This window comes from Taudactylus pleione, unplaced genomic scaffold, assembly GCF_031769625.1.
Source record: "Taudactylus pleione unplaced genomic scaffold, aTauple2 ptg000451l, whole genome shotgun sequence".
Classification (NCBI taxonomy): Eukaryota; Metazoa; Chordata; class Amphibia; order Anura; family Myobatrachidae; genus Taudactylus; species Taudactylus pleione.
In genome coordinates, this window is record NW_028284853.1 from 8162307 (window position 1) to 8175878 (window position 13572).

General features: G+C 45.2%; 1 protein-coding gene across 1 annotated transcript in view; it reads left to right on the forward strand.

Moving 5' to 3' along the window:
- PALB2 (partner and localizer of BRCA2) overlaps positions 1-13069 on the forward strand; it is a 32788-nt gene extending 19719 nt beyond the window's left edge. The window contains exons 8-14 of the mRNA XM_088448204.1: positions 2991-3155; positions 3275-3360; positions 3709-3870; positions 8569-8685; positions 8777-8864; positions 11338-11486; positions 12076-13069. Of these exons, the coding sequence (XP_088304330.1) occupies positions 2991-3155; positions 3275-3360; positions 3709-3870; positions 8569-8685; positions 8777-8864; positions 11338-11486; positions 12076-12331 (1023 nt within the window). The 3' untranslated portion in view covers positions 12332-13069. The remainder of the gene's footprint in view (positions 1-2990; positions 3156-3274; positions 3361-3708; positions 3871-8568; positions 8686-8776; positions 8865-11337; positions 11487-12075) is intronic.
- Positions 13070-13572: the final 503 nt, after the last annotated feature.

Sequence of the window (13572 nt, forward strand, 5' to 3'; positions counted from 1 at the left end):
AAGGGACGTCCGTTCTGGGTTCCAAATTGGGTCCTGTTGACAACGGACGCCAGTCTTCGGGGCTGGGGAGCAGTTTCGGGTCCACACTTGTTCCAGGGCAGGTGGACGCCGACAGAAGCGGAGCTTCCAATAAATATCTTGGAACTCCGTGCGGTCTTCAATGCTCTCCAGCAGGCACATCGGTTTCTCCAGGGTCACCCGGTGCAGGTCCAGTCGGACAACGCTACCACCGTGGCCTACATAAACAGGCAAGGAGGAACTCGCAGTCGGGCGGCTCTCGTAGAGGTCTCTCGGATCCTGGTTTGGGCGGAGCGCAATCTTCCGGCCATATCAGCGGTCTTCATCCCGGGAGTGCTAAATTGGGAGGCGGACTTTCTAAGTCGCCAGGACGTTCATCCGGGGGAATGGTCTCTGCACCCGGACGTTTTTCAACTGCTGGTGGACAGGTGGGGTCTTCCAGAGATCGACCTCATGGCGTCCCGGCACAACAACAAGTTGCCGGTGTACGGGTCTCGCACAAGAGACGAAGGGGCGTCTCTGGTGGATGCTCTGTCCGTCCGGTGGACGTTCCGGTTCGCATACCTGTTACCTCCGGTCTCCCTTCTTCCACGGGTAATCCGGAAATTCAAACAAGAAGGAGGGACGCTCCTGTTGATAGCTCCCGCGTGGCCCAGACGGCACTGGTTCTCAGACCTTCAGGGTCTGTCCGTGGACAGTCCTCTGCGGTTGCCGCTACGACCGGACCTTCTGTCTCAGGGTCCTTGTCTTCACCCGGACCTGACTCGGCTGTCTTTGACGGCGTGGCTGTTGAGACGGCCATGCTGAGGTCCCGGGGGTTTTCCAGCTCTGTGGTGCGTACCATATTGCGAGCTTGGAAACCGTCTTCCGCGAGGATATACCATCGCGTGTGGCATACGTTCTTCCATTGGTGTCGACCGAGAGGTTATGCACCGCGGGAGTTTCGTCTGTCTCGGATTCTCGCCTTCCTGCAAGCGGGACTAGATCATGGGCTTCGCCTTGCTTCTTTGAAGGTACAGGTTTCGGCCCTATCTGTCTGGTTTCACCGTAGGATTGCTACAATCCCGGATGTGCGCACCTTTATGCAAGGTGTTCTCCGCATTCAGCCGCCCTTTGTTCCACCTGTGGCGCCTTGGGATTTGGCTGTGGTCCTGAGGGCTCTCCAAGGACCGCCGTTTGAACCACTGGGCTCAGGGGATCTTAAACGGCTAACAGCTAAGACTGTTTTCCTTCTGGCTATTGCTTCGGCCAGACGTGTTTCTGATTTAGAGGCTCTTTCTTGTAAACCCCCTTTCTTGGTTTTTCATGGGAACAGGGCAGTGCTCCGCACTCGGCCCGAGTTTCTTCCCAAAGTTGTTTCCCAGTTTCATGTTAACGAGGAAATCGTTGTTCCGGCCTTTAACTCACCGGGTCTTTCCGTGGGTGAGGCCTCTTTGGATGTTGTGCGGGCCTTAAGGACTTATGTTGACCGCACTTCTTCGTTTAGGAAGTCGGACGCTTTGTTTGTCCTCTATGGCTTCCGTAAAAAGGGTTGGCCTGCTTCAAAGCAAACTTTGGCAGCCTGGATCCGTATGGCTATTTCTGAAGCTTATCTTCATGAAGGCCTACCGGTTCCTCCTTCTCTGAAGGCTCATTCCACTAGGTCTGTGGGTCCTTCGTGGGCAGCTCGACGTGGTGCCTCTGCAGTCCAGATCTGCAAGGCTGCTACGTGGTCTTCTGTCCATACCTTCGTGAGGTATTACAGGTTTGACACCTTCGCCTCTCAGGATGCTTCCTTCGGGCAGCGGATTCTCCTTTCTGCACAGGAGCGTCCCCACCCTTAAAGGATACTGCTTTGGGACATCCCCAAGGTATCCTGTGGATACCCTATGGACCCTGAAGTAGAAAATATGAGATATGGTAAGAACTTACCCTTGTTATCTCTATTTCTACGAAGTCCATAGGGTTCCACAGGACTCCCGCCCTGTCGCACCTGTGCTGCAGATGGGCTTTGCTCTGGTCACCGGTTTTCCGTCTCCCTCTGGTGAGAATGTGATTCTTGTATGTGTCCAGATCTTTTTTCTCTCTCTTCCTTCTCCTCCTCCGGCCTATGGCTTGATAACTAACTGAGGTGCCTTGGCTCGGGGGCGGGGTATAGGAGGGGGACCCTAGTGCATCCTGGGAGGCTGAAAAGCTTAACTCTATGGTGCCCGGCGACTGACGTCACACCTATACCCCAAGGTATCCTGTGGAACCCTATGGACTTCGTAGAAATAGAGATAACAAGGGTAAGTTCTTACCATATCTCATATTTTATGAGAGTCCTCCCCTTAGAGCAGTGATTCCCAACCTCTGTCCTCAAGGCACACCAACAGTCCTGGTTTTAGTGATACCCATGCTTGAGCACAGATGGTTAAATCAAAGTAAGTGAGATACTAATTAAGTCACCTGTGCTCAAGTATAGCTATCCTTAAAACCTGGAGTGTGCCTTGAGAACCGTGGTTGGGAACCCCTACCTTAGAGTCTAGCAGGGCACATTTACTGGAGTATTTGTAAACAGCTTCCCTGTCCCACACTATAATGTATGTGATTAATTGGCCATACGTGTCATATTACTTAGGGTGTGAGCCCAAACCATCCGGCAATACGTCCTGGCTTTATCTGTGGTCATTGGCCAACTGCACTAAGTAGGCCCTTTTGGGAGCCAGCTGTTCAGCATCAGTACTGGAAGTACTTTTTGCCGTCTAAATATGTGGCCACATTGCACACAGGCCGTGAGGTGAGATTCACCCTGTGACGTCCTCATTCTACTCTTTCCAGCAATACCTATTGTATTCCCCAAATTCTGTCAGCCCTGATGAAGTGGTTCTGCAAACCCTGCCCAGTCGTGACATCATGTGGTCACGCCCACCATAACTGGATTTGCTGTGAGCGTAGCGATATTGGAGCGTTGATTAGCGTTAGTAACGCAGGCTGCTGGCTTCTGCTTGCAGGACACCTGCGGGGGAGGCTGTGCGGTAGATCTGTGCTCTGTGTGGTGGGACTTCTCCGGCTGTACCGACCTCTGCATTGTGTCAGCGAGCGAGTCCTCAGTCTGTCTTTGGAGACCCCAGGCAGCAGGAAAATGGAGACATGCTCACACCTGGAATTTTATAGAGGTAAGTTGGTGAGAACAGTAAGTAGTATAACATCCATATATGAGCGACAATGGCCGTATCCTGGAGCTTTGCTTTGTGTGTGCGGGATCAGACACCTAATAATTGTGTTTTGATTCTAGATGCCAGTTATCCAGATTCTTCCATTATCCCAAGAGAAGAACACTGTGTGTGTTGCGCTGGGAAATCTAGAAATTTTGGAAATCTGGTAACAGCTCAAATAAATAAGAATGTGTTGAAATGAGAACTACTGTGAAAACCCATTAGTGACACCTGTAGGTTATAGAGTGCAACTACCAAATGTACTTTTGCTATTATAACATTCTATTCTGTTAATGTACCACCCCATGGCTTGAACCAGTGTAATCGGCTGCACTTTGGTGTAACATTACATTACAGAAATATATATATTGCCATGGGTGCTCTTGCTACATTAGTACAGCATTGAAGTTTATCACAGTAGTGTGTGTGCACTCATCACCTTAGCAGCGTCGCTGTTTAAGTTGTTGGTTCTGCCATTTTAGACTTACACGTTTTGCTCTGCAATGTTGCACAGGGTGCTGCTTTCACGTCCAGAGAGCCAGAAGTGGGAGAAGCAGTTGGTCAAAAGCGGGAACATCAAGACTGCTCAGGGCCTGTCCAGGTACCGGGTGGTCTGCAGCAGCGGAGTGGGAGGTGGTCAAGTGGTGGAACTCTGGCAGCTGTCAGAGGAAGGACGGTGAGGGAGTCACTTACGCACACACACACGTATATATAAATCAAACAATGGGAAGGAGATGCATCTGCACAGAGGGGGCTATTCAGCTATGTGTAATGCCTGCGATGTGCCTTCCTGCCACCAACATCGCCAACTTTGTCTCACACCCCGTAGAGTTGGGCAGAAAAATGATCCATGTTCGCTACTGAAATATACAGTAATGTGGACATCGCCTCCTGAAATTGTGCAGCCCAAGTAGTGTATCCTCTTTATTGAAGTATTGACTTTGCAAAATCACCTGACGATTAGTTTCAGCATGTAATAGACTTTCCCCAGGGGTAATAATGCAGCCCAGGTCAGTGGTTTATGTAGCCTAATTGACACCTATGCACATTTAAACTAATTAACCCACCTCTGTGTGAGAAGCAGTGTCTATGTACCAGCGCCGCCGTGTACAGTGATATCAAATGTAAATAAAGAATGCTCCTGTCCGTAGAAGAGGAAACCACTGACACAATGGGATCAGACAGAGTAGCTGTAGTCACTCATATGGGTGCGCGCAGGTAACATAAAACAAAACAGATAAGCATGCATACTATACACTGCAAACATAAGATACTGCTCCAGATACAATTCTACCCACCCACAGAGCACTTGATGGTTGGGTATGGGATCCTGACAGAATCCTGACCAAACTAGGTAAGTGACCTAACCCTCTCCGTAGTGCCTAACCCTTCCCCTATCCCTAATACCGTCGAAATTCTGCTGTCGGGATTCCAATGTCGGTATACTAGCCTGGGTGGCTGGATGTAGGAGCTAACTTCCGTGCTCTCCCGCTGATAATCCTGACAATCATCCTGAAGGAGTGTTGCCCTAAGCTTAATTTTGCCCAGTCTGGTGGCTAAAGGTCCTCTGCCCCTCCTGGACCTGGAATCTGGATTCTCCTCCAGCGTTCTGAGGTACCGCGGGTGTCTGGAACTGCCTTGCGTCTTCTTCTGTCTCCCACGTGGATGGCTGCATCCTCCGGCGTTTCTCTCTGGCAGGTTTTGTAAGCTGTGTTGCTTGGCTGCGGGTGCCTTCACTGAGGGGGATGTTTCTTCCCCTTACATGCTGCAGTGGCCTGGCTCCTGTGTCTGCCTCCCTCTTCACACTGGGCTCCGGTGATTGTCCCCAGCGGTGCACATTGACGGCGGCCATCTTGGATTCGGCTCTGCATAGCTTGAAACTGTTTGCTGGCTGGTGAGAGACTTTTAGTGTCCTGTATTTTATTTCTATCACCAAATATTTTGTCTCCCTGCTGCTTGGGCTCTCTGGAGAGGTGCCTATGGTTCCAGTGGACGGATTTATTATACTCAGTTACTCCTTGGAGCCGGCTGACTGGGACTTCTAGTTCCTCCTCTAACTACAGTCTTCAATCATGATCCTGCTTTTCTATATTGCTTCATAACTGAATTGCTAGGTGGCCTCCTATTATCTATTATATCCTGAACCCTTGCTGTGGGTAATTTTTTTTTTTTCCCTAAACATGGTTACCTCTCTGCAACAAATCCTCCAGGCTGTTAATGCCTTTACTCAAAGGCTTCTTAAAGTGTTTGGTAATATTCAGGCAGATCTTCCTTTCCGAGTCATGCTCCTGAGAAGTTCCCTGAAGATGATGAGCAAATTATACAGCCGATTCCTGCATCCGCAGCTCTTACAGCTTATGTGACTAATTGCATCCAGGCTTTACCCTTTCTGTTGGATATGCCTAAACCTGAGCTTTAATTGCACTGCCATTCCTAGGTGTTCCGATGCTGTTGTTTTACCCCTGCAGATTTGGTCCTTATTCTTTTTATGTGTGCCAAGATTTCGAGATTTGCTGTTACAGTATGCTGGATGTGCTCCTGTTTGTTCTAGACTATCATTCTAACTCCATTGTTTGAGGGGATTGAGACCTGGCCGGATTAGGGTCTTGAAGCATGTTACTCTGTATAGTTGCTGCAAAATTTTTACTGCATATCCTGTATTGTATGTTAAATTCACTTCTTACTACTTGTTATATGGTTATTAGCAGGCCTATAATTTTGTAATCATTCTCCTATGGATTGTTCTCCATTTTCTCATGTTGCGGGAGAGCTGGGGTTAGTCTATCCTAGCTTAGGGTAATTTAGTCTATAGCCCTTGTCATTTATTTTGTGTTATTATCCTGTATCTGGGTATTGGAGGGGGGGGGGGGGTAGGCACTTTGATTGTTAAGTATAGTTAATGGGGGTGATTGTTAAGTATAGTTAATGGGGGATTGGGGGTTAGGGGCTCCAAGTATACCTGGGTTGGGGTTAGGTTATACAGGGTGGGGGGTTATGGGGAGGTTTGCTTTGGGATGTGTTTTTTTTTTTGGGGGGGGGGTTGGGGTTTATTTTTTGGGGGGGCTTATATTTTAATTTTGTTTAGATTTTCTATATTGGCGGATACAATTTATTTTTTAAGTTTTTGTTATTTTACTTTATCCTGCCTTGTGACATTTTCTGCGGGTTATATAATGTCGAGATATTTTGTCTGCTGCTCATTCTTGGGTATGAGTTATTTACAACCTGCTTTCACTTAGTTCTATATTGCATGGCCTCAAATGGCGCCTTTGGGGACATGTTATAATATTCGTAGGCTTATCTACATATATTAAACAATTAAGGCCAGCCTTCACCATTACTTTAGACCCAGATATGGGGCTCATGGTTTGGTGACTTTTCCAACATGTAGATATTTGGCAGCAGAACTTACTAAGTGCTATTGCTTTGTCATACTTTACTTGCATGAACAAATTATTGAATAGGGTTTTCAACCTTGACTATAATCTGTTTTAATGTCAAGAATATGCTTCCTTGAGCTGTTGGCTTTTATTTGCAATTCCAGACAATCATCTGTTCAAATAATTATTTAACATCTATCTGGCCTTTGCATGGTACTAATTTCTGCTGTCCTCTGAATTATATGATGGACTAGAAACTTTGCATTCATGTGCCTGGCATGTCTGCAACACTTGCAACTCATGAGATTATCATACACAACAATTTGCCAAGTTACAGTTTCCGGTGTCTGTTCAGTGCTATCACTTGGTCCTTGCTGAGAATTTCCCATAGGCAGCGTGAAATTGTTATGGATAGTCTATTGACAAGATATTGTGCTGCTGTTTTGTTTTTTTGTGCTATACGTATGATTTCTATTTTATTTGTCTTATTTTTTTATTTTTTTATTATTTGATTGTTATTGCTTTTTTTTATATTGTATTAAGATATATTTTATATCTGCCGACTTTATCATTATATTGTATTTTATTTTTTTTTATTTAGTTTTGATGTATTTCAAAATTTCAATAAAAAATGCTCAATTAAAAAAAAAAGTAAGATAAATTTGGATTCCACTGTGAAAGGAAGGATTCATTTAAACGTCACAGACATAACAGCGCTGGTACTCCCAACAGAGGTGGATTAGTTCATGCAATTATTAGGCATATGTGTTTGTGTCAAATTTGGCTACATAAATCACTGGCCTCTGCTGCATTATTGACCCCCAGAAAAGGCTATTACATACTGAAACTAGTGGTTGGGTCATTTTGCTAATTACTTTAATAAAGAGGATTTTGTACTTGGACTCAAAGAGTCATTCCAATTCGGTGCGATTTAGCTTGTGCGCACCACTCTCACCAGGTGAAAAAGTAGGGGAAATCTTTATTTTAAGGTAAAAATGTTGGGTCTCAGTGCAAAACCCCTTGGACACCCTCAATGGCTAATTAGTCATTTTGAAGTTCTCAATTAGCTAAATTGGCCCAATAATTACATATTATTTTGGGGTGTTAAAAAATGGCCTCAAATACCCCCAAAATTTTAATTTTTCATTAGTGTAGACACCCCAAATTTAAAGCATTTTTTTTATGGAAAATATTTGCATTTTATCATATTTATATTTAATTTTTTGGAAAAAAATTTAAAGTGACCTCAAATGACCACAAAATCACCTTTTTTATTTTTTTCTAATTTTTTTTTCCATTTTTCATTTAATTAGCTTGTGATTAAACGAGAAAAGTTCTTGCTTTTTTTAATTGTTTTAAAAAAATGCTCAAATCAGCAATTTGACACCGTTTAAATACCTCTAGTACTTTCCGTATGGCCACTAACAGCCTTCTGTATGATTTTTCTAACAAAGTTGTCACTTTTTTGGGGTCCAGGATGGTTCCCCACTTTTGCATGCCATTCTCCCAAGTCACATGTTATAGAACATTCGCACACCCTCATCGCACGTAGCACAAATAGGCATTTCAAATTCGACCTCACATTTTTAGGGAGTGCACCTTTGTGCGACATTAGCGAGTTTCATAAAATAAACTTGTTGTGCGAGTTTCATAAAAACAAACTCACTTTTGCAAACTCGCACCTAATTGGATTGCTCCCTATGTGTTAGTAGAAATCCTTCCCATAGTTTGGACAGTTGTAAGTGCTGTACTATACTATTCCACCTACTATAATTTTATTATGTTCCATGGCAGTTCACTCTGACTGGTTCCTCCTGTGAACCTGCGTCTCTTTGAACACTTTATTCCCACATGGGTGATTTGTGGCGCTTGTGTTGTCTGTGGACTACAGTTCCCATGATGCCCAGTTGCGATATAGTCAAGCAACAGCTAAGATGTCACATCCCTGGCTTAGTAAAGAGTTGTAGTAACTTGCACTGTGTATCATTCTGCAGTTCAATGGGGTCTGTTACACTGATGGCCCCCAAAGACAGCATTCTGGCTTTCTCTGAGGTGGAGGGAGAGAGGGATGCTCTCGTCGGATCCACAGTAAATAATAATCTGGTTATCTGGTCAGTCTGGTCTTTTATCTTATAAACTTATAATACTTAATTTATTGTATGGACCTTCTATCCTTGATGTGCTTCTTATCTGCATTTACAGGAACTCTGTCACTGGACATCTATTGAGTACGATTTATATTGGTGATCTCTGCTCAGACATTGTTTCTCTCCATGCAACATCTGACTCGGTGAGCAGCCTCCCCTCTGCTCCCAGCGTCCCCACTGTTCCCGGCCTCCCCTCTGCTAACCTCCCCTCTGCTCCCAGCCTCCCCTCTGCTCCCGGCCTCCCCTCTGCTCCCGGCCTCCCCACTGCTCCCGGCCTCCCCACTGCTCCCGGCCTCCCCACTGCTGCTGGCCTCCCCTCTGCTCCTGACCTCCCCTCTGCTCCTGACCTCCCCTCTGCTCCCTGCCTCCCCTCTGCTCCCATCCTCAACTCTGCTGCCAGCCTCTTCCCACTGCTCCCAGCCTCTTCCCACTGCTCCCAGACTCCCCACTGCTCCCAGCCTCCCTTCGCCTGTCGGTGTATCACTATTTTTCCTTGTGTGTGTTTTTTTTTAAAATATGATTGTACATTACAGTGTAGTTAATTCATCTATACTTAAATTCTGATTACATGTTTTATGATACACACCTTATTAAATTCTGCCTTGCCTGGTACTTTTGTGTGTAGGGTGAACAATCTGTGGATCGAATGATGCTATGGGGTATTGTGTATTTTCTATGCTAAAGTTTGTATTCTCCCCAATGTGTATCCATATTGACCTGGTGCATCATCTCTCCATGTATCGCTTATCCCACTTAGTGTAACCTTCGTAGTGCGGCCAGAAAGGCTCCCTCACCTGGCACTTCCATGGATGGCATGAACATTTCATGGGACTGATGGTTCTGTGTTTATCTTATTATCTGTGTATTTAATTTCATACTTTGGAGGAGATTTATCAAACATTGGAGAGTGATAAAATAGAGAGTTAGTGTTCCTGCTAGACCTCAGGAAGGGCAGGGCGCTGAGGTGCGCGCTTCTGAAAAGGGGGGGTGACCGACTGGGGAGGGGGTGTGTTCTTGTAATACACACCCTATTCGTCACACTTGAGCGCGTGCCCAGCACTTATGGAGGTGCTAGGCTTCTCCCAAGATCACCCCTCACTGTGAATAGATGCTGTGCGCATGCACACGGAATCTATCAACCCGGCTGCGTTCGGTAACCACAACTTTTCCTGCACGCGGGACACTGCGACCCGCGAGTGGGGAAAGCACAGGGCAGGCTATTTTAGCGGGGCGCCACTAAAAGGGCAGGGCGCATTTTGCCACTTTGAAATCTGGCAGGGTGCGGCGCTCCGCTAAAACAGTCTAGCAGGAACACTAGAGAGTAATAACGTACCAACCAATCAATCAGCTTCTGTCATTATACAGGCTCTGCTAGAAGAATGACCGTTAGGAGCTGATTGGTTGGTACTTTGTCTCTCTCCAAGACTTGATAAATCTCCCCCGTTTGTATCTTCCTGAACTGTAGTCCTGTCTCCGCGCATTGCTTATCCCACCTAACGTACCCTATGCAGTGCGCTCAAGATGGTTACTTCATCTGGTACTTCGTGTATAGGATGCACAATCTGCTGAGCTGAGGATTCTGATCACATGTTATTATACCTTGTAGTTCATATATTTTGTATTCGCCCGTGCCCAATATGGCTGCCTCCTTTGTAATATGGTTTCTTTCCTGCAACTACAAAGTGCTCTGAGACCTTCGTAAAGCGGCGTTATAGAAAATAATATTAATATTCAATTACAGATGTTTCCTCATACATCCATTCCAGTCGCGCCACACAACGCGTTTCACATGCAGTTACGTCCAGTCACACACAGAACATAGGCATGCTGCATATCATTTTAATTATCAGAAGCTGCTTGTGCTAACAATTCACATCACTGTGCGAATAAGGCGCATTTGAAGGTTAAAAGTTGCACGAAAAGACGCTCAACGATACCGAGTTACATCACGGCATGTCGCGACTAGAAGGGCTGTTTAGCACGCAAGGAAGGTAGATGTATGTGGACACATCTGTATAGGGACACATTTGTATGTCCTTGTTTCTGTGCACAGTCTACATATGTTCTACCCGCAAACTTAATAGAAAGTATAGAAAGGCTAAACCATTATTGGAATACTTTGGCCTTTTTCCGTACATTCTGTTGAGTTACTCAATATTCCAGGAACACCTCCATAACAATATCTTACCGCATTTGATTAGCATGTGTTTGTAGAATATGGGAATAAAGGTCTAATTACTTTATTCATAATTTTATTCTTGGTGCGGTCATCCATTGTCTTTCTACGCCTACCCACAAACTAACGTTATGTAGATGTATAAAGCCAGCAGGAGAATTGAAAGCAGCAGATTACATCAGAATTGATACTACTGTCTAAAGCAGGGGTGGGTAATAAGCGACCCTCCAGCTGTTGTTGAACTACAATTCCCAGCATGCTGTGCAATAGTTTTAGCATGGCCAAATAGCAAAACTGTGGCAGGGCATGCTGGGATGTGTAGTTCTACAACAGCTGGGGGGGCCACTTAATGCCCACCCCTACTCTAAAGCTTAATGTGTTACTATTTGGAGAAAGAGAAGACTAACCCAGTACTATCCTGTTGTTAATTGCTTTGCCAGGGTTTGCTGTTTCTGGTCGTGGGCAGCCTGTTCAGCAAAGACCACGAGGCCTCTGGCAGCTGTATATTCAACCTTATTGCTGCCAATCCCCGGGGAGGAGCGACTGCTCTCATTATGTCCTATGTCATCCCAGGGAGACTCAATAGCAGGTACCCATTTTTTTTCTGGACTTTATATGATGGTTAAATTGTCATACAGAGGTAGATTGTTTGTACATGTGTACTTCTACACGCTGAAACCTATACACCTAGCCTTCTTTTTATTCTTATTTTAATGTCTCCTTCTGTATATATTAATTTTTACATAACTCGCTGTACTAGCAAAGGATAAAACATTATACCATTATTGGAATAGGTAAGAGTAGTTTAAGAAAGGAGAGGGCCCGTGTTAGGACTCCGTGTGGGCCCCATAACTCTGGTTTTGTGCACATGTGCAGGTCTTCAGGAATATGGCACCCGCGCCTTGTTCCCGGTGCCTTCTCTACTACTGAAATCTCTGGGAAAATGGCCACCGCTCCATTTTCCCAGTGATATCTGCTGCTCTGTAGCGCTTGCCAACGTGGGACTCCAGAGAGGTAAGTATAGTTTTTTTGCAACCATTATAGATACGCCAATCATGAAAGGTCTTTATGCTAGTTATATAAAGACATAGGTGCTATTCTGTATGTTTCCTATTAACTTTTATTCATGCGGATAATATTTCTGCAAAATAACTTTATGTATTTTTTGTATGATTTAGGTACCTAGAAGGAGATGTGAAAAAGCAAAGTGCAGCAGCAGTATTGACCTGTGGAAGCATTGCACTATGGGATTTACCCAGAAGTCATTGCTCTACTATGCTCCCTCCCAGCTCGGATATGCCGTGGTGCCTGGTACGATGGGGCCACAGGCCTTCCTGTTTGCTGACTGGACGGAAAGACGGAACTATCTTTGTCTATGAGTATACAGACCACCAATCAAACAAGACAAGAGATGACCATAGAGAAGTCGTGTAGTGGAGGGAATTTGCTGGGCATGCTAGAGCAAGCTGTGAGATCAACCCAGTGGAATGCACACAGATGACAAGGGAAACTAAGAGAGACATAAATAATACTTAGTGTTTCTGTCACCTACAGTGGAGGCAGCCATTTTGTGCACTGGTTCACTATTACTAGACTGTAATCTTTCCCTTCACTCGGAGCTGATGAAATGACTGAGGTGTAATGCAGGTAGTGCCCCATGCCTCAGTGATATCACTGGCTGCTAGTGAATTAGTTAGGAGCAGCTTTCTAAATATTGGATTTGTTCATACAATTGCTTGTACTGTATAGGCGTTAGTTACTGCCATATAAAATTAGCTCCATGAGCAGGAAAGTCATGGTGCTTATACAATGTATGGGGTGTAAATTTCAGGGAAGCCTATGTATCACACAGATGTGCGGTTGCAGATAGGGCATGCATAAGCCATCAGAATGTCCAAATATATGTATAAATGGCACTTGGTGCTATAACACTACTTGAAGTATGTTGTCTTAAAAAAATTATATTCTAAATAAATCTCTCCAGTGCCACGTCAAGGAGGTTGCGCTGGAGAGGCTAAAAGTAGACCAGCATTGCAGTTACTATGCCGGGGGTACACTCACTCTGTAAGGGTAGGAGTTTTTGTTAAAAAAAAGTCACTCTGTACTTTTGTCATAAATTTCTAAAACATCTGCGTGAACGGTCCTTTTAATACTGCGAATAAAATAAATATACCCCCCCCCCCCCAAAGTCTGAAATGTTGCTTATCAAGCCACTTAAAGGGCAATTTGGTGACACGTACTATGGATAAAACTGCACCACATCCTGTAGTCTAGTGAGATGGCCAATACTCTGACTTACAGAAATGATCTTTGAACTTCGTAAGACAGATTGGGGGCGATTCGAATGATTGTGATGCTGAATAGCCTCGGGAAGGAGGTCCGGGTGCTATTCAATGCACCGACTTAAGTGCTTCTAGTCGGACTTAACAGCGCGCTGTTAAGTCCGACTAGAAGCACTTAAGTCAGTGAATGCCGGTTAGCACGACTAAAGCAGGGTGTTTAGTCGTGAGAGCCGGCATTTTCCGAATAAAGTTCCGGCCAGGAGGCTGTTAGCACTGCTCTACGCTGTAAAACGGCATCGCAGCCGGCACTTTAGTTGGATTTCTGCTCTCACCACAGAAGGGTGTGAGCTGTAATCCTCCTTAGCTTAACATTGAGGTCAATTGAATCCCCAC